The sequence below is a fragment of the Hesperophylax consimilis genome, chromosome 6, assembly GCF_061612785.1.
Source record: "Hesperophylax consimilis isolate HC1 chromosome 6, BYU_Hcon_1.0, whole genome shotgun sequence".
NCBI classification, from domain to species: Eukaryota; Metazoa; Arthropoda; class Insecta; order Trichoptera; family Limnephilidae; genus Hesperophylax; species Hesperophylax consimilis.
Genome location: NC_142841.1, coordinates 24,313,950 through 24,338,107, shown reverse-complemented (window position 1 = coordinate 24,338,107; position 24,158 = coordinate 24,313,950). Strand labels below are relative to the sequence as shown.

At 32.5% G+C, this 24,158-nt stretch overlaps 1 protein-coding gene across 1 annotated transcript in view; it reads left to right on the top strand.

Moving 5' to 3' along the window:
* Positions 1–24,158, top strand: part of LOC149423118 (tachykinin-like peptides receptor 99D) — a 563,330-nt gene that overhangs the window by 538,281 nt on the left and 891 nt on the right. Inside the window, exon 7 of the mRNA XM_089633048.1 lies at positions 20,178–20,317. Coding sequence (XP_089489174.1) covers positions 20,178–20,317 — 140 coding nt within the window. The remainder of the gene's footprint in view (positions 1–20,177; positions 20,318–24,158) is intronic.

The following is a 24,158-nucleotide window of genomic DNA, read 5'->3' as shown; positions in this document are numbered from 1 at the left end:
ACTATCTCTAGTAAGAAGTCTAATTGAATATAACTCAGTAGTTTGGTCTCCATCTTACAAAATTCACATAAACAACATTGAGCGAATACAAAAAAAATTTAAACGTTTTATAAATTTTAAATTAAATATCCCTGTCGAAGACTTAAAATACAATTTCTTATTAAATACTCTAAAAATACATACATTAGAAGATAGACGTAAAATAAACGATTTAACGTTCTTATTCAAAATACTTAACTCTAAATTCGACTGTTGTGAACTCCTGCAACTTATAAACATACATACACCCACAGTAACAACACGACAAAATACAATATTCTACAGCAGCACACATAAGCGTAACTACATTGCCCACTCTCCGATACAACGACTTCACACCATGGGAAATCATTACTTGAGTGATGTTGACATATTCAATACCAACTTGGCAAGTTTTGTGGATCATTTAAAACATTTATTTCAACAATACTCTTAAACACATCATGTGAACCTACAAATAGCTGTAATTTTCTGTTTTTTTTTCTTGTGTTTGTATGACTTGTTGCATAGCTTTTATCAAATGTAATTTTATTCTTATTTTTTATGTTTCAAAGTATCTGTCAAATTAAAATTATACTACCAACCATGTAAAAGCCCTCTGGGCGTTAAATAAACAAATAAATAAATAAAAATTAAACAAAGTCGCAATCCGCGTCTGTCTGTTTAAGAGCTTAGTTCTTATATAGGGTTTTCACTATCATTTAGAAATGTTCTTCCGGAAGGTTTATATATATAATACATGCATATTGTATTTATAGAAAGTAGAGAAAAATTGATGTTTTGTAATCAAGTCGTAAAAAAATATTGTCGGAAGCTTACATTGCTAATACGGGCTAAACCTTATGAGATACATCAAATAATATACCACGGAATTGTATACCTTAAAAAAGCCTACAGAAAAGTCCGCGAGAATACATCTATCTCCTAAGGATAACCCCCAGCAACGTCAGGTACCCTTCAGCTAGTAAATAATCATCATTATTGTGCACAGTGCATTTAAATCATGCATGACAACTTTGAACCGATTGCAAGTATTGTGAGGTCGTTACAATAATCATACCATTCCTTCACAAATGTCTCCCTTGCTTAAATCGAATCAAACTATTGGCTTTCAAAAGAGCCCAAGGCACATATTACAGTGAAATCCGTTGGAGAAATATTAATTTAAGATTTTTTTTAAATATGATTCATATAAAATTCACAGAGCCTCTTCCTTCGTAGATAATGTTAAGGTTTTTACGCCAAAGTTTTCAGAAATATATTGATCCTAAGATTGTTTTCATAGTAAAAAAATATGAAGGAAAATTTTACATAAACTGACTCTTTCCGCATCTTCTGTGCAATTAAGAATCATCGCCATTATTTTTTATCCCCCTTTCGTTGAAGGGTCGAAGGAGACCCATTAATGATAATTGGATAATTAGAATAACGCCGTTTTGAAAACCATCTTCCTAAAAGAAATTTATATTTTTCCTCCGGAATTCTGATTTGAAATATTACAGATATGATATGATTGCAGGAGAAATTGGTATAAATTTGCCGTAAAATTTGAATGCGTTATGGTTTAGATGTTTTATCTGATTAATTTGTGTTATTTCACAATTTACGCATTTAAAATAAGATATTGTTTATTTTCATCATGTTCTAGAGTTATCGGTACCTACTCTCAGTATCGCCCTGGTGACCACGACCACCATCCAGAATTTAACTTTGCTTGAAATGGCTTTCACCTTCCTCTTCCATTTCTCCCCCCTCCCCCACTGTAATTAGCCTCACAACATACCCCAATTGGGGATGCCATGGTCTTACTGCAAGAATTTACAAGAAAACTGAAACTTCACTTTTTATCTCGTTCATACAATTAAAAAGTATTATAATAAGCCAGAGAATAACCAAAAAAAACTTATATTTTATATTCATTTTTGCACAATACAAAAGGTTTATTTCTTTGAATTGTTTTTACCTACACATGCATAAGGCATTTATGATATTAAAAAAACATCACTTTCATAGAACTCTTGTAAAATTATTGCAGTAACAGTCAATCAAACAATAATATGTCCGAAATAATCTCGATTTTTCCGATCACTTGAAACTAAATTCACTCTATGATATTATTAATGGATTAAAACTGATAAAAAATTATCCAAATTAAAGAAAATATATTGGATTGAATTAAATTATACTGATTTAATAGTTAATTAGTAACTAGAATAGAAATTATAAACAAAAACATGATTTGAATCACACTTCACAAACCACAAATCAAAAAAGTCATATTACTAATATGCGCCAGTCTGCCAAAATTCAATGATGCCAGTTCTTTCACAGAGCAGTTTGTGGCATTTTTTTATTAGTAATAATTCGAAATCGAAATTGTACAGTCTTTGTACAATGTGTAACATTGAGTATGTAGTATAATGAAGAAATTTATAATTGGTTTCTCAGTCAAGTCAATCACACACGTATAAATCAACCACATTGTGAACTATTGATTTCCTTAAAACAAAAAATAAAATAAATGCATTGCGCAATTTCGTTGAACTTTTGTTATTCCAATAAACGGAAGATTAGGAAAAGATTTTTCACCATACGTAAAAACATAAACTCCGTGTGTTAATAAAAAATAACATTTGTTAAAAACTCCGCACTTTTGGCGATCATTTCGTAACTACGTAAACAAATTCCGTCATGTGAACAAATAAAAAGAAAATTAAAGTTCCTGTGAATGAAAATAATTGAAGAAAATACATGAGTTACATATTTCGTCAAAATATGTCGGAAGCTGTGTAATATAATGATAATAAACTTTATATATAACATTGAAAAATGAAAGCATGGGTATATACAATAGATATATATATATGAAAGAAAAATCTTAATCTTAATATATAAAAATCACGTGTCAATGTGTTCATACACGCTAATCTCCGAAACCGCCCAACCGATTTTAATGAAATTTTGTTAATGTGTATAGTTGGTTCCAGCTTGAAATATAGGATTTTGGATCCGTTAGGTGTCTCTTATCGAGATCTACATTTTTTTTAATATTTTCAGAGATTTTTGTTTTACAGATTTCTTATCCTAAAATACATATAACCACAAATTTTTACTTCCCTACACCACCTCCACCGAATTTTTACTTACTTCGAAACAATGATCACAATCTGCTGAAATGATCGATATCTAATGAAACGTCATAACAATATCTAGGATGCATGTGACTTGCGCATGTATTCCATTTATGTCAAATGCATAAAATATCCAACAACAGCCTTCATAAAATGAGGTATATATAAAAGGCGGTCTTCATAAATGAGGTCTATATAAAAAGGTGGTCTTCATAAAATGAGGTCTATTTAAAATGCGGTTTACATAAAAAGGCGGTCTTCATAAAATGAGGTCTATATAAAATGCGGTTTACATAAAAGGCGGTCTTCATAAAATGAGGATTATATAAAATGCGGTTTACATAAAAGGCGGTCTTCATAAAATGAGGTCTATATAAAATGGGGTTTGCATAAAAGGAGGTCTTCATAAAATGAGGTTTATATAAAATGCCATTTACATAAAAGGCGGTCTTCATAAAATGATGTCTATATAAAATGCGGTTTACATAAAAGGCGGTCTTCATAAAATTAGGTCTATATAAAATGAGGCTTACATAAAAAGTGGTCTTCATAAAATGAGGTTTATATAAAATGCGGTTTACATAAAAGGCGGTCTTCATAAAATGAGGTTTATATAAAATGCGGTTTACATAAAAGGCGGTCTTCATAAAATGAGGTTTATATAAAATGCGGTTTACATAAAAGGCGGTCTTCATAAAATGAGGTTTATATAAAATGCGGTTTACATAAAAGGTGGTCTTCATAAAATGAGGTCTATATAAAATGAGGCTTACATAAAAAGTGGTCTTCATAAAATGAGGTTTATAAAAATGCGGTTTACATAAAAGGCGGTCTTCATAAAATGAGGTTTATATAAAATGCGGTTTACATAAAAGGCGGTCTTCATAAAATGATGTCTATATAAAATGCGGTTTACATAAAAGGCGGTCTTCATAAAATGAGGTTTATATAAAATGCGGTTTACATAAAAGGCGGTCTTCATAAAATGAGGTCTATATAAAATGCGGTTTACATAAAAGGCGTTCTTCATAAAATGAGGTTTATATAAAATGCGGTTTACATAAAAGGCGGTCTTCATAAAATGAGGTTTATATAAAATGCGGTTTACATAAAAGGCGGTCTTCATAAAATGATGTGTATATAAAATGCGGTTTACATAAAAGGCGGTCTTCATAAAATAATGTCTATATAAAATGCGGTTTACATAAAAGGCGGTCTTCATAAAATGATGTCTATATAAAATGTGGATTACATAAAAAGCGATCTGTGGCAGGACCAAGTCTGCCCGAGCCCAATAGTCAAAATCATAAATGAATAGTGCACCAAGCGATTCTTCACCTTCCTCTTCCTCATCTCCTTTTCTCACCCTTCTCCTTCAACATCATATGGTATGCGATAGTTTCATGGCTCCTAACAGATGGGTGCAGTTGGAGCTCTTGTGCGGTGTTTACTTTTAAAATTTAAACTAATATTGTACCTGATAATACGTGGATATTCCTCAAATGGCGGGAGAAACGTACAAAAAAAATTAAACAAATAAAAAATACACTTATGTAAATATATTAGTTAAAGCTGGCTGGAGGCTCTCATTGTATTAAGGATTATGTTATCGCTCTTTTATGCTCCAGTGGCTTCGTAAGGCGCAATCCCTACTTAAGGGAGACCTTCTATAACTTCATCTTGACACACCCCAAACGCCCCCTCTGAGCTGAAAGCGGAACAGCCGGAAACATGGCATGCAAGTTCATTTCTTTATTAATATATTACGGAGAAGTTATAGAAATAATTCTGAATTTATTTCATTACATTTGTGATTTTGTTGGTATTCCATTACGCTTGTGATATTATGTATTTTTTTTCCATCACTCATTTGGAATCCCCGATACCAAACTTATTATAAACATCAAAATATTGATCGTATTGAAAAAAATACAAAATTTCAAAACACCTGTCATATTGCTTTAGTAATCGTCAATTTAATCACATTGCTAAAATATTTTATTTAAAATTCTGAATTGATTGATTCATTAGATTATTGGAAAGGATTACATTTCATTGCCCTAACGCCACACTATACGGAGAATGATAAGTATTGCCAATTTATCAAGAATCTCTCTAAATTTTTGGTAATTCCGGTTAAAAACAGGATTACAGGTACGTATTGCGTTCCTTTTTAAACTTTGAAACATGAAACTGTGTTTGTCTTGATAATATATAATGGCGAAATGCGAAAATGTTAGGATTTTTTTTATGATTTAACCCGTGTTCTGACATCGTGACAATACATTGGTATTTTACTAAAAGTTTATCAGGAAACCTGCAAATTGATTCGTTGACAAACTGCTTGAGCAGTTTAGCGGGTATAAATAAATAAAAAAAGGGCCTGCAATCAATAATTCGAAGAGATTCTTAGTAAATTTGTAACATTTTTTATCAGTAATTTTTCTCCGTGTAGATCTAATAACTTATTCAGTATACCATATCATAAATCTATGTTTGCCCAAGATTCCCCACGGATGTATATGCAAAGCAGCCACCAAACACCCTACGAGATGGATACATTTTCAACTGTACCTTGAAAACATATAAAATCATATTTTTTTAACCTGTCATTCATGACGCCAGTATTACAGATACTCATTTTGACTGTTTTCACTGTTCTTTTTTTATGAACTTCTGTTCTTTACTTTTATGTATTTGTTTTCTGATAAAATACTGTGTTGTATTTGTTTCTTTTATTTTGATAGAAAGGAGTTACTTAAGGGTGCGTATAAACATGCGAGCCGAACTGCCGAGCTGAACCAAGACCTATGGGGAAGGAACTAAGCAACCGCAATTGGCCCGAAACGCCGCTTGCGGTTGCTTCGTTCCTTTCTCGTAATTTTTTTCACAGCAGAAGGAAATAGAAAACTAATATAAGTATCGTCAAAAATACTATTTTCGGTTGCCGGTGCGTGAAGAGAAATAATATTCTCGCATAAAATTAATACAAATTTGCTGTGAAAATTTCAAAAATTGAACTGATTTTATAATTCAGACAAATAAATGTAATCAGAAATTTATATTATTTTTATTGTTATAAAATTTTTTTTAAATGCTATGTAATAAACCTAATATTATAACAAAAATAATTTAATTACAATATTTGAAATGTGTATTTCGTTTGTCTAAATTTTTAACAGATTTTGTGTATTTTTATTAAGTTTACTGACGGTGTCATTCAAAAAGTCAAATTCAGATTTTTTTCGACCAAAATTTTTTTTATATTATTTGATTTCTCACGTGTCTGGGCCAGTCTATAATAATGTTGGTGTGTACAAAATCAATTGTGTTTCAAAAAAATTAACACTAAAAAGTAAATTATTACGATACCTATTTTAAATGTTGATTAAAAAGCAAGAACACACTAAAAATATTTAATCCAACTTGAATATTTTTTTGAATTAAGGTTATATTACAGAATTCCTGAATTATACCTTTTTAAATTAAACCACAAAAATCAAATGACTGACGGCTAACTGGGCCAACACTTGTGGGGACTCCGGCACAAAGTGGATGAGTTAATGACTGACGGCTAACCGGGCCAACACTTGTGAGGACTCCAGCAGACCTGTTAACTCACGAAGTGGATGAGTTAATGACCGACGGCTAACACGACGATTTCACGTTTTAAAAAATAATCCTATGAATTAAAACGGCCACCTTTTTGAAACGGAAAGGCACAGTACAAACAAATTTACAAACCAAATCACAAAACGGTAGAGAGAAAGCAGGACTTTAATTATTTGTAATTTTATTTATCGAATCATCTTCAAAGCCTTGCTTAGTTGGAGAAAAGAAATAATGTCGTCCAAATGGCATACGCCGGAATGCTGCCAAAAGAAGCATTTTTTAGTCTAGAATTTATAAGAGCAGTCAATAATCAGCCAAATGGAAGTTGTTTTTTTTTCAGAAAACGGTAGGTTTTTTTTAAAAAAAAAACTAAATAATCATTAATGTGGTAGTTGAGCTAAAAAAATATTCTCGCTTACGTTTAAAGTTGGACGACAGAAGCAGGAAGTGAGTACACCCGCCCTTTGTACCAACGTTGGAAGTTGAATAAGTTGGCTATTATTGGCATTGTTGTAGCTACCATTGCGCTGTTTAGGGGTGCACTCGGGTGGCACATTCAGGGGAAGGAAAATACGCCGATCGTGTCGCGTTCAAACTATAAATTTTCTAGTCAATGATGCATCACATATTTCGCACGTAACTAACAATTTCTTCGACGTAATTCCAGAAATTTACGTTTTCTCATCATCATCAACCAAAAGATGGTGGTTCATTTATATACATCGTTTTTGAGTTCAACAGCTCGGCCGTGAAATTATCTGCCGACCTCTGTATCGTTTTCCCCCCAAAACATGGGTCTCTCCAAGACCCATGTTCACTCCTTTTTCTATTTTTAATACTTTGTATTTCAAAAATTTTAAATTGGAAAAGATTTTTTTTTAATTCTACTTCACAAACATAGTAATAAGAATACGTTTTTTGAATCAGAAAAATATTTTTTTTGCTTTTTTTACACATCTATCTAGGATGTTTTTAGCTTCCACAATCTTTGCATAATTATCTTACCGACAGTGATTACTGGGCCTACCAGTCCTAAAGGGTCAAAAACTTTTGAAATTAATGATAAAACTTGACGTTTTGTTACTTCTAACTTTGAGTCTATGTTTTACAAAACAAAATTTCCATTGTACAAGCCCGGTAAGGGAAAAAGAGCCTGGTTGTCTGCGGGCCTGCGTCGCTAGGTAATGTGTCCGTAGCTCAGATGTAAGTATGAGAAGTTTCCTGCCATCGTCGCTACACTGATAGAGAACCTCCTTGAAAACATTCCGGCCCGTGTATTAATGACGCTATTTAATATCTTCGACATAGCAACCAACCTACAACACAAAATGACAATCTACGAAGCACTTATATATACGCATTTAAGATGAAAATTCATTTTCCACAATTGAGTGATAATACTATTTGGACATTATTGTGTATTTCATATTTATTGTTAAACCTGCCAGTTTTGTGTAGATATTGATGTTTGTTTCACTGTTCAGTTTGACGGACGCAATAGAAAAGACGTATTTACACCTGTCAAAACGAGTATTGATAACCAAATGAATAATAAGTATTAGGTAAAGGTACGTAAACTTAATTGAGCTATGTATTTCCGTAAAATATTAATCTAGTCATAATGTTTATTTATTGCATCTTATTAGTGAAGATAGTATTAATGTAGTAGTACAAAGAGTCATTAATATTTAATTGACAGCTCTGCCATCGTTGCCACTATGAACCGACTAGGAACACAAAACAAAAAGTAACATTCTTCTGCAATACATGCACAACCAACTCTCAGACACACTCACTAAACAATAGGATGCTTCTAGACAACAAGTTTGGGGGTTCTATTGATATATTTACTAACACCGTTTATAGAATTAAGCGTAATCTATACCAGGACTTTGTTGAATCCTACAAATTATAGTAGGATTGGCAATGTAGTTTTAGTGATTTGTCTTTACATAGTGTTGTTCTAGTTTCTATTTTATTTTATGTTATTGTTACATATTTTACTAATGTTATTTCATATTTAGTTCAATGATATTTTATACTTGAAAAACTTTGTGTATAATTTTCGATAGCTCACTAGGTTCTGTTCTTGCAAGTCATCTAAAAGCCCAGATGAGCGTTAAAGCAAACAAACAAAAATTAAATTAAATAACTCAGCATTCATTAACTCGACCGTTTGGCGTTTCATCTGTCTGTAAATTTGTTTGTACATTCCGTGTGCGGTTTTGAAAATCTGCAGCATCCACTTTATTATTCAAGCAAGACTTACTTTGACTAGATGGCTAATTTTTTAACTTTCCAAAATTATGGTACGTCTGCCTGACGAAAGTTAAAAAATAATATTTATTGAAATAGTGACGTTTCAAAAAAAATGTTGCATATAATATTATATTGTTTATAAATTAGTAGTATTTATTTACCTACTTACACACGGAGAAAAGGGTATTGCAAATCTAATTACAATACTCGCGGAAGTATTATTACGATCTATAAAAAGATATATATTTTTTAATAATTTCCATAGCCATTTTCGGATCAAATCTTTGATCGAAAATTTGGGGATTTTTTTGGAAAATAAAAAATTTTCTAACATTGATAATTTCCAAACTTCACATAATATCAAATTCATATAATTTTATGAAAAATTCCCTACTCATTTCTAACCAATTTTCCGTTTCTAAAGATATTTTTTCAGAAAAATAAATATATACCAACACGAAAAAAACTCCACATAATAAAAAAAAATGTTCTATGAGATTAATTATTTAAATGTTTTTGATAATTTATTATTTATTTTTATTAAAAATTTCCGACCCATTTTCTGAGCGTAGAATATTAAAGTTACCGGAAAAAAAATGCTGTCGTTTGTCCGGTCGGTTACTGTGGTGGTAGTAGGAGATTTTCATTGTCAGGTTATTCGTAACCAGGGATTGTTTGTCTTTCTTCAAAAAAAAATAAAATAAATAAAAAATAAATAAATAAATTAAATAAATAAAATTTGTCAACATGGATGTTTCCAAACATACAAAAAAACTCTTAAAATCGATTAAAAAATCAAAAGGATAAAGGGAAAAACAAACATTGAAAATATATAAAATAAATATTGAAAGAAAAATCTAACTTATGAACCCAACTTCATGTACAACGATATTCCTGTCACCATAATATAATTATCAAGGTGAAACGATGAAACATTCTTAAATTGATGATTTATTGATAAGGACTGTTAATTTATCCTAAGGTTAAAAACAGATTTCTCGCTAATAATTTCAGACGAAATTTTGGTTATGATTTATGAAATAAATTAAAAACATTTTTTTTGGATGTTAGCTCTGCTGTTCACAGAACTACAAGTATATGGTTCATTATGAGAATACAAAATGCAATTCAAACCTCGGTCGTATCCTTGTAAAAGCGATTATTTAAGAATAAATTTTAGCATGATATAACATTAATACATATGTGTACACTCACTCTTACAGCAATCCGATGATATGATTTGATACTATATGATAGCCTCCGTGGTCGGAGGCTATCATATAGTATCAAATCATAGAGGAGGATGGAGGCTGTCATATAGAATCGCGGCATGCGCAAGTAAATTTTATTTTGATTAATGTGTGTTATTTCTCGCTTTATTCGTTTGAAATAATATACAGAATACTTATGGCAAGTTCCTGAGTGGAAGATACTCTCAGTATCACCCTGGTGTAAGACCACCATTCCGAATCGAAACGTTGCTTGAAATGGCTTTGGCCGTGTTAGGTGACCATATATGAATAACCAGGTACTCCCCCAGCTTCCTCTTCACCATCTTCTTCCCCTCCCCACTACCTTCAGCCTCACAACATACCCCAATTGAGAATGCCGTAGTCTCACTGGATCCAGACGGTGGGGGCAGTTGAAACTCTTGTGCGGTATTCACATTTTTAAATAAAATCAACATCTCGTAAACACATATTTCTTGAAAACGACATTTTTATTAAATGCTTTTATTTTTAACATGACTGCCATACACAAAACGTAGTACCTACAGACATTCAATTCACTCCGTTATCTCGTTTTTACAGTATTTTTATGAACAATATTCTCAGATTTCACGTCTGATCCAACTGACAAGTTGAATCAGACGTGAAATCAACAACACACAAAAACCTTTATATATGTTAGAGCTTATAAATAAAAAGCAACAAGACAACAGAGTTCTTTCCGAGACTAATGCCTTAAAAGGAAATCAGTGTTCCACAAAGATTTTTTTAAAGTTTATCCGACATAGCTGGAAAACGTAGAGGTTTTCGTTGTATTCTACGAAGGTTCTATCAAACAAATCGATTTTCAGAAAGTGCCCAATTGAAACTTTTTAAACAGAAAGGTTTATTTTATAAATTCTCTCTCTTTTTCATACGAAAAATAGAATTGAAATTGAGGCCAAAATTTTAAAAATCAAAACATAGTAATATTTTTTTAATCAAAAGGTATAGCATCTGGGACGGATAATATGTGCTATTTTATTTATTTGTGTTTTAAATAATGATATACAGGCCATCAAAGATATGAATTTTGCATAATTTTATAGGTAAATTTGGCATTCTTTTAAGGGTTGATTTTATTTATTAAAAAAATATAGAAAATAGAACATCGTAAAATAACGTTTTTGGGTTTAAATTTTAACTTCAATCTACAAATTTGTGTTCCAAAGTAAATCGGCCATTTGTAATTAAAATTTATGCCCACTAAAATGCTTTTTTATTATTTCTATTTTATATTTATACATATGTAAATAGTAAATAGAAAAAAACCATATGTTTTAAACAATTGTCAATAATTCACAAATAATTGCCAAAGTTACCTCTACAATCGTGAAAAATATACTTCTTTAAAATGACGTAAAAATTAATAAAGTAGTACATATTTTTACTAGCTGTTTGTTTTTGTATTTAGTTTGGTTGTTCATTTTGTCCTCCAATCGAAATTTAAGTTTTGTATGAAAAAGGCCGCGCAGCCGTTTTCTCTTAAGACCCCGTAGTAAGCGTTCAAAGATGGTTTGAAAAGGAAAAATGGTAATACGAATGTTAGAGGGAGCGCTAATATTAAAAAAGGATAATAATTAAGCGAAAATGGTTAAAATATTTAATAAAACATGACTCGTTTGAAATCGAGCAAAAATCTCTCAATAATTGCTTTAGTTGCATTTAAAGATAAACTGAGAAGTTTTTCATGCCTCTAACATATTAAATAATAGAACTGAAAGAGTTTTAAATAAATTTCCGAGCTTACTTTGCTATTTATTTGTATGGAGGGAATTTCATATAATTGACGTGTCGGCATAAAAATGTGTAGATATTATCATAAAAAAAAAAAAATTTGTAACTTAAAAACTTAAAGAGTTTTTTTTTTTTTTTTTCATTTAATATTTGAAAAAAATATTTTTTTACACACATAAGTATACAGGATATAAACAAGATATAAAACCTTACTATTAGCCTTTCCTCACCATAAAGAGACAATGCTCTTGTGTTTGGTGAGGGAATTCTAGTTCAATTATATATATGTTAGTATTAAGGTAAATAATAATAATTTAAATAGTTAACGAGAAATTTTTTATAAATAGTTATAAATTGGATATGCGGTGGCTTAAGCTTGTCCTTTTATCTCCAGAGTTAGAGGAGCCCAATTGTTCATAAATAATTATATCTCATTATGTTCAGTTGGCTGAACAGACATGATAACATCATGTGTTATTTATGTCTCGTTTTACTATAGAGCAAACGAAATCTGTTATTCGAATAGGTACAGATTAGGTATTCTGTGTCAAAAAAATAACTCCAACTTGTGTTTGAGTAATATCAGATTACCTTCTCAAAGGCAAGCACCTAATCTTACTCGTAACTTCGGGTAAATTTCCATAAATATCGTACGATAAAAGTGCTTTACGTATTCAACGCACTCTCTAACTGGAAATATTTCATTCGGTGTAATATGATTCTTTCATATAGAGTGACGAAGTTACTGATTTGTATTTTTTTATTTTATTATAAATATAAAGTTTTTTTTACAGGTGTTTTTCTATATCTGTCTCACTAGGATATACCTGTGTCGAGACAGACGTATAGGATACATAAATTAGTGCTTACATATTATATTACATATAATATTTCATTACATTAAATGACAGTGTGAAAATACTCGTAATAAAACATAATAAATTATAAAATGGTTAATCAGCATCTAGTTGGAGTACATACTTATAAAGGGGGTTTTATAAAAAAATTTATTTTGGATCTGTCTTGGCTGATGATCCAAGACTTGGTGTCTGTTTTATATTTAAAAAAAATTGTGTTCAGTGTAATGGCTAGTGGGAGAGCATTGTTGCAAAATATCTTAATCCTTAATTCTAGTATCACGAGCAGTTTGTCAAAAGCAGTTTTATGTTTGAAGAGGTATGCTAGTATGTTTTTAGCATAAAGTTGCCTAATGTCCATAACACAGATTTTCATAAAGATTTCAGCTTCATCGGTAGTTTGAGGATAATCTTCATAATAAGTTTCTGAGCTTTGGAGATTGGATCAAAGGCGGATCAGAAGGATTTGATTTGATAAAATGCGGATCAAATTACATCTTAATTGTTTATTTTTATATTGCGAAAAAGGGGCCATATTAAAAATCGGGAGGTGTACATAATATCTACTACCTGCATGTTTAAATCATAATCACTTTAACAAAGGCATCTCAAACTGTAAAGATTATTAAAAAAAAAACAATTTCAGTGGTGTGTCCCTTTGTAACTCCGGTTCAATGACTCTAGAACTGAGATTTGTATTGATTTTCAAAATTATTCGAAATGACTATTGGAATGATTCAGACAAGCGATAAAGTATCAAAATTGTTTTTAAATTAATAAGTCTATATTTAAAATGTGTTTCTTTTGTTTAATTTTTGACTGATTTTTCAAATTTACTATCAGTGTTCTTTCGAAATGTTAATTTCTGATTGTATTTTAAAAGGCAATGTTGCTGAGGCAAATAATTTTTTTAATAATTACTTCCAGATTCACAAATCCTACAATTATGGTATCCCGAAATTTTTCACGGGTCTGTCTACACTAGTCTAAAATATACCAGGCTCAGTAAACTTATTTGCCCATTGTTCTTTGGTAATTATTATTTGAAAATGATGATATTCAGACATCAAAATAATTTCCACGAAAAGTCAAGTAATTTGATAAAATAGCACTTTGCGCTTTTTGAAGTTAAATAATTTAGAAAAAAGGCTGTATGGCTGTATTTCCGGAAAATTCTCAAATTCAACATATTCTGATCCAGTTACAAACAGTGCCGTTCTGAGATAATGAAATGAGAAGCCTAATGTGAAAACGCGTTTAGGCTGTTTTTATTCGCATGCCAAAGTCTATTTACACGAATAAAACCCGTGAAGTGTCGGAAACGGCCAAAACGTTAAATAAATTGTGAAAGTAATTTATTCGCCCGCCCCATGATTCGCCCTAATGGAGGGGAAAATTAGTGCAGCTAATGGAAAGCAGGTAAACTTCGATATAACCTAAATTTTAACATTCAGCTCCGATAATCGCCGGAGGGTTGATTATTTTTAGCCAATTTTCTACTGCCGGAAATTAAAGTAAAACATTAAGCGCGAATCAGATAAAATGATACTTATCAGCAGACATTACGATACATTTACAGCTGTTCCCAATCCTACTGATCAACTGTTGAGCCAAAATTTTAGCTCAACACTGCTAAAACACACAACTAAGCCCTTTCCAACGGAAATGTGACGACTGAGCGATCAAAAGCATTTTGGAATTTTTTTATTCAAATTACTTATTTGATTCAAATACTAACCTCAGGAATGAAACACTTGAAAATTTTACTAGTCAAATATAAAATATGTAATTTTCACATAATTCATTTATCATTCAATAATGTCAATCAAATTTATAACATCAGAATTTATTTTAAAAACACTAGGCGTGTGTAAATGCGTGTGGCACTAGAAAAGTAAATGCAAGTAAGTATTATATTTCTACGATAAGCGTTCAACGCATTCCGAATTTCTACCAATTTGTGCAAACATGAAATATTTATGTAGGGCCAATTTTTTTATTGTTTTTATTTATAGCGCCGTTTTCGTAAAAAAATCACCTGTGTTTAGTATATCTATTAATAAAAATAGACATAGTATAGTAAAAAATATTATTAAGAGTTGATTTTTATTATTCTCCTTTACAACACTGTATGACATATAAATAAAAAATAAATTGAAATATTAAAAAAAGTATCCATTTATGAAAACACCCCATTGCGGAGACTAACGGAATATATCTAATTTGTGCACCGGACCTATTATGAAATCTGCCTTGAACTTAAACTCATTGGTTCATCACTCCTGAGCTCAGCTATAATCCTCCCAACCCTTTAAACTCACCGCCTGGAATTTTTCCTTTGAATCCAACTTTGTCTTGAACTTAAACTTTCATTGGTTCATCACTCTTGAGTCCAGCCATAACCCTCCCAACCCTCTAAACTCACCGCCTGGAATTTTTCCTTTGAATCCAACTTTGTCTTGAACTTAAACTTTCATTGGTTCATCACTTCTGAATCCAGCCATAACCCTCACAACCCTCTAAACTCACCGCCTGGAATTTTTCCTTTGAATCCAACTTTGCCTTGAACTTAAACTTTCATCGGTTCATCACTCTTGAGTCCAGCCATAACCCTCCCAACCCTCTAAACTCACCGCCTGGAATTTTTCCTTTGAATCCAACTTTGTCTTGAACTTAAACTTTCATTGGTTCATCACTCCTGAATCCAGCCATAACCCTCACAACCCTCTAAACTCACCGCCTGGAATTTTTCCTTTGAATCCAACTTTGTCTTGAACTTAAACTTTCATTGGTTCATCACTCCTGAATCCAGCCATAACCCTCACAACCCTCTAAACTCACCGCCTGGAATTTTTCCTTTGAATCCAACTTTGCCTTGAACTTAAACTTTCATCGGTTCATCACTCTTGAGTCCAGCCATAACCCTCCCAACCCTCTAAACTCACCGCCTGGAATTTTTCCTTTGAATCCAACTTTGTCTTGAACTTAAACTTTCATTGGTTCATCACTCCTGAATCCAGCCATAACCCTCACAACCCTCTAAACTCACCGCCTGGAATTTTTCCTTTGAATCCAACTTTGCCTTGAACTTAAACTTTCATCGGTTCATCACTCTTGAGTCCAGCCATAACCCTCCCAACCCTCTAAACTCACCGCCTGGAATTTTTCCTTTGAATCCAACTTTGTCTTGAACTTAAACTTTCATTGGTTCATCACTCCTGAATCCAGCCATAACCCTCACAACCCTCTAAACTCACCGCCTGGAATTTTTCCTTTGAATCCAACTTTGCCTTGAACTTAAACTTTCATCGGTTCATCACTCTTGAGTCCAGCCATAACCCTCCCAACCCTCTAAACTCACCGCCTGGAATTTTTCCTTTGAATCCAACTTTGTCTTGAACTTAAACTTTCATTGGTTCATCACTCCTGAATCCAGCCATAACCCTCACAACCCTCTAAACTCACCGCCTGGAATTTTTCCTTTGAATCCAACTTTGCCTTGAACTTAAACTTTCATCGGTTCATCACTCTTGAGTCCAGCCATAACCCTCCCAACCCTCTAAACTCACCGCCTGGAATTTTTCCTTTGAATCCAACTTTGTCTTGAACTTAAACTTTCATTGGTTCATCACTCCTGAATCCAGCCATAACCCTCACAACCCTCTAAACTCACCGCCTGGAATTTTTCCTTTGAATCCAACTTTGCCTTGAACTTAAACTTTCATCGGTTCATCACTCTTGAGTCCAGCCATAACCCTCCCAACCCTCTAAACTCACCGCTTGGGATTTTTCTTTTGAATCCAACTTTGCCTTGAACTTAAACTTTCATCGGTTCATCACTCTTGAGTCCAGCCATAACCCTCCCAACCCTCTAAACTCACCGCTTGGGATTTTTCTTTTGAATCCAACTTTGCCTTGAACTTAAACTTTCATTGGTTCATCACTCCTGAGTTCAGCCATAACCTTCCCAACCCTTTAAAATCACCGCCTGGAATTTTCCCTTTAAATCCAGAAATTGTGGACGAAACTAAATACATGGCGTGCCAACCAAAACATAGAAAATTTATGTGACATAACAACTTGCAGCACGAAACTCCTCTGAAAATTACTTGTGCTGCAACTGGACTAACAAATGCAAACCTATCACAATCAAATCAGAAAGAAAACCGTGGACAAAGACATTGAGAAAGAACAAAAAATGAATTATTCTTTCTGAAATTGTAATGAGCAAACCCCTCCGTGATCAACAAATTACTAATATTATGAACACATTCCTTTTTTGGAGAAGTTTCAAAACCGCCCTCACCGCAACCTTCTACAAGTACAGCCAAGATTAGCCGTGTGTCGTTAATAGTTAATTCAGTAAGGAAAAATATAAAAACATTACTAACATCGACACCTTGCAATAACAAACTGATCAGTGAAATTGATATTGAAAAAAGAAAAATAAATAGAAAAAAATTAAAAAGCAACTGTAAAGAAAAATCTATTTCAGGAACGAAAGAAATTAGTAATAATAAAACATGGAAAAACGCGACCTACATGGGTTAAATTTATCTCGTTTCATCCGACTCTGATGCAAGTTTCACTAATGTAATAGGTTACTAGGATTATTCTGTAAACAGCCAGCAAGATCCCTCATATCGACAACATTTAAATTCTTCTATAGAAGCGCTCTGTATGTTTTGCAACCAGATATACTCCAGTGATGTAGCTTGTAATTGCGTGGTATGCATGAATTGCCTACACGAATTATGTTCGAATATAGAGTTGAATCCTTTCATATGTGAATTTTGCTTTTCTAAACAATTGAATGTGTTAAATTTTATCACAATAATTTTATTTTTATTTATTTAATTGATAAAATATTACGAAATAAGAACAATAATATTTTTAATACAATATTCAAATGAGTTTAATAAAATTAATTTATGGAAAGACCACATTTTACAATGGAAATACATAGATTTTAAATTGAATAGACAGTTAGACAGGCTTGACATAGTTAATTGAAAATATTTCACAAATACATTAAGAAAGATATACAGAGGTTAAATAGTTCCAAAGAAAGATTGTGCCACTAGATAATAAAGCTGCTTAGAACATATCCGTTAAGAGCTTTTGCCAGTGTGTTTTTGTTTGTTACTGGAAGTTTTAGGTTACTAGGTAATGCGTTGTATTGCGTATGTGTTGTAAGGAGTTAATTTAGTCGTGTGAGTAGATGTATTAGATAAGTGTATTTGATCTTGTGATCGTTTTTTTTGCTGGTGTATGTCGGAATTAAAGGCTGGTTTAGTGTTGGTGTGTGAGGAGTGTTGAATTATTTGTATAGTATCAGTTATGAAATTATATTTTGGCCGAATTATTTTTGCAATAATATTGCTAAACGTGTTTTCACTTTAAAAAATCATTAATTCACACTAAAATGTGATGTTAATGTGGAATGCAATATTTCATATAATATTCATTATGAACGTATTTGGAATTTCCCGTTTTTTCATATTATGCTTGATGAAATCTGAAACTTTAAGGAAACATAATTTTAATGGATTACATGCAATCAAATTATTTATTTGGAAAAAGATTTTCCAAAACGCATAATCTTTAAGATTATGAAAAATTATTTAAATTCTTACGTTTTATAAATTTTAAAATGTTTATTCCAGCAATTATGTTGAACTACAACACTCTTTAAATTATTTGAATATTCTCAAATTGTCAAACAGATAAATTTTCAATGAATTGGTATTTCTATATAAAATTCCAAATGATTTAGTTGATAGTCTGGTATTGCTAGAATTGATAAGCTTTCAGATTCCACAACGTAATACTAGAAGTCAGGATTTATTTCAGTGCAGAAATTCTGGGACTAACTACCATATGTATTCCTCTTTGCCCAGAATACTAATAGAGAGAAACAATTATACCAAGTCAGTGGACATCTTCAATTTATGTTTAAACAAATATAAAATATTTTTAATGAAGCAATTCAGTTATGTACAATAAATAATGTATATTTCTTAATATTCTCATGTAAAAGCCCCGAAAAAGGGCGTTAATAAATAAATAAAGATTGAATCAAAAATATAAAAGGGTATTCCATTCCATTCGTTGTGTTTATACGGTATGCGAGAGAATTTTTTTACTGTACGAGATATTGTGTTATCTACCTGTTACGTAATCAAAGTAAGTTTAAACAGGGCTGGGTAACACAACGCCCTTGAGATTATTTTTCATTAAAACGGCGCTACACAAAAATACAAATAATTAAAGTGAACACCTACTCACTACCTAGAGCCTCGATATCTACCATAGACATATGAATATTAATAGACGAGAACTTAAAGGCGAGGGGTCAAACCAACAGTTGCGGGACGCAGAGGAGAAAGCTGACTGTGATTCGTCAATAAATCAATCTGACAGTATATAGGCATCTCGCATTATAATATCACCATTTAGTTCTTAAAAGTAAAATCTGCTTTTTAATGAATGAATATAATTTTTACATGGGAGCGCAAATTACTCGCCACGTTATGAACAAATTTTCGAAGTCCAAATTCGGCAAAGTAAATTTCTTCTATTTTCAGATTCGTAGTTAGTTTCAGAGTATTTAGTTAAGACACTTTTACAAATGTTTCATAATTTACCTACCCCAGTAAACAACGATGAGCACACTTGAGAATCGCTACATTGTGATGTGATAGTATATGTTTCTAAAACTGATCCATATTATACGATGTGAATAAGCTTAAAATAAAGTAAAATAATGCTTACCTATGGAATGTAATACGACAATTGGGTTTATTCTCTTTTTCACATCTATTTTTACAAGTTTTCATAGCCCAAGCCACCATTTTTCCGTGATATTTCGTAAAATGAACCTATGGAGCTCGACCATAGCTCGACGCTAGTTCGCACAAGAATGATGACGTCACATTTTCTAGATTCACGGGAGGCCATATGTCAGCCCAGCCGGCTCCAATGGAACCGGTATGGAGAGTGGGGAATAATACGCTTTTATCACTTAGGGCAGGTCTACTAATATTCATATGTCTATGATGTCTACTGATTTTTACAAGGAATGCCAAATTTTTACTTGCAACAGGCGAAGTTTGGCTAAGGGCCGGCCCTGAGTGGGAAGTGTCGCGCCAGAGTGCCAACCTTATCAAACAGACCACAGGAACCTACTTACCATCAACAGAAAGGCGTGCGAAGCGTCATAAGAAAAGTAAAGAAAATTGTTAGTGAAACTTTGTTTCGTTTTGTTTTTACAGGTTCCGGCGAGGTTTCAAGCAGTTTTTCTCATGCTGTCCGTGTGTGGAGGTCGGGCCGGAGACCTTAACTAGGCGAGAGGTGCTCACCTCCCGCTACTCCTGCTCGGGATCCCCTGATCACCATCGCATCATCCGGAACGGTGAGTCCCAAGCTATCTAGTATTTTCCGGTTTATCCAGCACTAGATCAAAATCAAAATTTGCTTAAAATTGTATTTAAAGAAGAAGCATCTGTGTAAAGGATGGAAAATCCAGGGAATATTTTAAATGTTAAAGTATAACTACCGACATGCGCACGGCAGCCTCCGGGTTAAGCCTTTATTTCTGCTGAAGATGTCATGATCGTTATGAAGTCACAGCGTAACATTTTATTTCTGCTGAAGATGTCGTCATCGTTATGAAGTCACATCGCAATATTTTATCTCTGCTGAAGATGTCGTGATCATTATGAAGTAACAGCGTAACATTTTATTTCTGCTGGAGATGTCGTGATCGTTATGAAGTCACAGCGTAACACTTTATTTCTGCTGAAGATGTCGTGATCGTTATGAAGTCACAGCGTTACATTTTATTTCTGCTGAAGATGTCGTCATCGTTATGAAGTCACAGCGCAATATTTTATCTCTGCTGAAGATGTCGTGATTGTTATGAAGTAACAGCGTAACATTTTATTTCTGCTGAAGATGTCGTCATCGTTATGAAGTAACAGCATAACATTTTATTTCTGCTGAAGATGTCGTCATCGTTATGAAGTCACAGCGCAACATTTTATTTCTGCTGAAGATGTAGTGATCGTTATGAATTCACAGCGTAACATTTTATTTCTGCTGAAGATGTCGTCGTCGTTATGAAGTCACAGCGTAACATTTTATCACTGCTGAAAATGTCTTGATAACAGCGTAAATGTTTTTCTTGGCTCCTTGTATATTTTTATTATATTTGCCCTTTACCAAAAATCACCAAAACAAAAAAATAGGTCGACCTAAGCTGCGATTTGACATATCAACTATGAAGTTCTGAGTATATTTTTGTTGTTAAATAAGTCACATTAAGTACCTTCACCGCCGATCAGGCACGTATGGAAAAGTTTTCTAAAATAAATATTTCAACAAAAAGGTCTTGAGTGATTATAATAATAATAATTCTTTATTCCAGGATGTGGGGAGGTGAGTGCAATCCCACAAATCCCATAGAGAGTATAAGAACATATAACATTTACATCATAGGTATTTTATAAATAATGGTAAATATGATTCTAAAAATATTAAAAATAGGTTAAAATTAAAATGAGATCAAAACAAGAAGCACACGAATCCATCGGATGTAAGATTGTGGGCGCAAGTATCTTTCTCCAATGGTCTTCAATGCTCGATCCTGAAGTCAGACGAGATTCTATGATGAGAATATTTCTGAAATGGTTTATCCTTCCCCTCAGTCCTGCAATTCTGGTTCTTAATAGACCTATAAATCCAGGAATTCGCCTTTCTGAATGAAATTATGAAATTCAAATATAACAGGTCTTTCAAGACATTTTTTGTTCTTTACAATAAACATATCATGGTATCTGCGACACTTAAGCCATTTTAATTAATGACAATTTTATTTAAGTTTTGAAAGAAGATTTGTCAAGAATTTCACTTTATTATCAAATTGCACAATGCCAGAGTTATTTTTAATCAAGTGTTATTAGAATCTATTACCAATTACATCAGCAAATGTATCTCAACTAAAACACAATGATTATAAGACCAGCATCACAGAGTATCTGAAGTCAGTGACCAAAATCGTCTTTTATGAAAACTGATAGTCATAACTTTTAGGCAAAGAAATTAAGTAAAATGAGCATAAAAGCAATTTTTTCAAGTATACAAAAAACACGAAACTATATAATCGATGTTTAGTAAATTTACGAAATCTATTAAAAATTTTTTTTTTGTATTTAAATAAATGCCTTATCATGTGAAGTCGCCAATAACTACAATAAAAGTTCATACCACCAGATATCGTACCTATACTGATTTGGATCTGAACTCTTGATAGGTTTTGTTTTTTTTTTTTTTTTTAAATGTTTAAATTTATGGAGCTGCAAAAGCTGCCAGAGTAACTCTCACGAAACTCAAGTTCAAACTAATTTCTTTCCGTCAATATTGCGTCAGAAGCGACACACTTTTGATTTTTAATGAATTTAAAATAAGAACACCTTTTCAATATAGTGAAAACTTGATTTTCTGAATTTCTGCCAACGCGCTCCATTACGCGGCCCCATTGTGAGATGGTTGGCTGTTATATGGTTACTAAACACATCTGTAGCAATTTAAAGAAACATTTAGATTCTGAATGGTAATTACATCAGGACTATACTTAAGAGTGTCTACCACTGGAACGTCCTGCGAAATTATTACTTTTTAGGTTAATATAGAACCCGCGACCTCGGAAGCCTGATCCTGGATCTTATTGGCACAGCCACAGTAAGTGGATCATTCATAACATTAGAATGGAACGGAAAAATAACTAAAGAACGTTCTTTTCCAGAAAATTATTAGTAATAGTGCTGGAAGGTCATTCATCAAATCATCATTTATTCTTGTTCCCTATGCCCAGTGCCCACTCATCGATTGACGTCATGACTACACTAATACAAAGCCCACGTAAAATTATTCTAAAGAAATTCCAATAGGTACTTTCAAGGTTCAGCTTTCGTATTTAACTTTTACTCTTTTATATTCATTTATTCACCGCTATTACCAGAAATGTATTCAATTCAACTTGGCATAGATAATACAACCCGTTCTCGTTATAGTCATACCATAAAGCAAATAATCCGTTTCTACATATAATTAACTTTTACATTGACGTTATTTCAACTTTCACTCAAATATAGATTAAAGTTTTTGAAATCCTGCGGAGTGGCCAAACTTGGAACTATCAATACTTATATAACTAACTGCAGCTTTTACTTTTGATAGTATACAAGAAAGAAGTAAAAAAAAAGAGACGACGTCGTTAACAAAACCGCCATGTTGGCGTTAGAGCCATCTATCTCTATGTACGCCAACTTGTCCAAAGGTTCTCTAACTTCGGAAATATCGGAAGCCCGAAAGGGAGTTATGGTACGCCCTTAGAAATTCAACGACTACATTTAATGAAGAAAACTTATTTTTCATTTTGTTTTCTGACGGAAGGGAGAAGCAAAAGAGTTGGGTAGTTAAGTATCATCCCGTCTCTTTCCTCTCCCCACAAAATTGCCAAAATCCCACAGCCCTGGGATTGAGTTATATTATATCTTTTGCGTTTGCCATGCGTCCATACAAAAGCGATTTCAATTCGAATTCAAATTTAAATGTGAATTTGTTTGAATTCTTTCCAATAAGAGTTACGATATCACGTTCGCCCCCACATAAAACACATTCATACGCTAACGCGGTAGAGGGACTCATCCGTAATAAATAAATTATACTTACTTACAACATTTGTGTCAATGCCGAAATCCTAAAGTATATAATTTTGATCACATTCTCAAATTAATGGAATAATTGTTTTTTTTAATGCGAAATATGATTGAAAAACACATTTCTTGTTTTCTAAATTTCAATTATTAAATCTACTTGCCATCAGCATTCTAGGCAATAAACATATATGCGAGAAGAGCATTTTCCGCGTCCAGGTTTTCTAAATGTTTAAGCGCTGTACGTTTAACTAATCAAGTATTGATATATTCTACGGGACTCTAAAATACGCGGTACCTACCAGCTGGGAAGCTCTTTGAGGAGAAAAAAATCCCCCCTACCCCTTCACCTTCCTTATTCAACATTGAAAACAATGCTTAAATAATTTATCACGGTGTATTCGCAAAGCTTTTTCTTCGTAGTCACACTCTCGGGGATATCGAAAAATGGTTTACAACATAGACATTATACGTCGTACTTGCCTCTTTTGCTGTGATATTCCAATTTCTACGATACTGCATAAGATATAAGTTTTA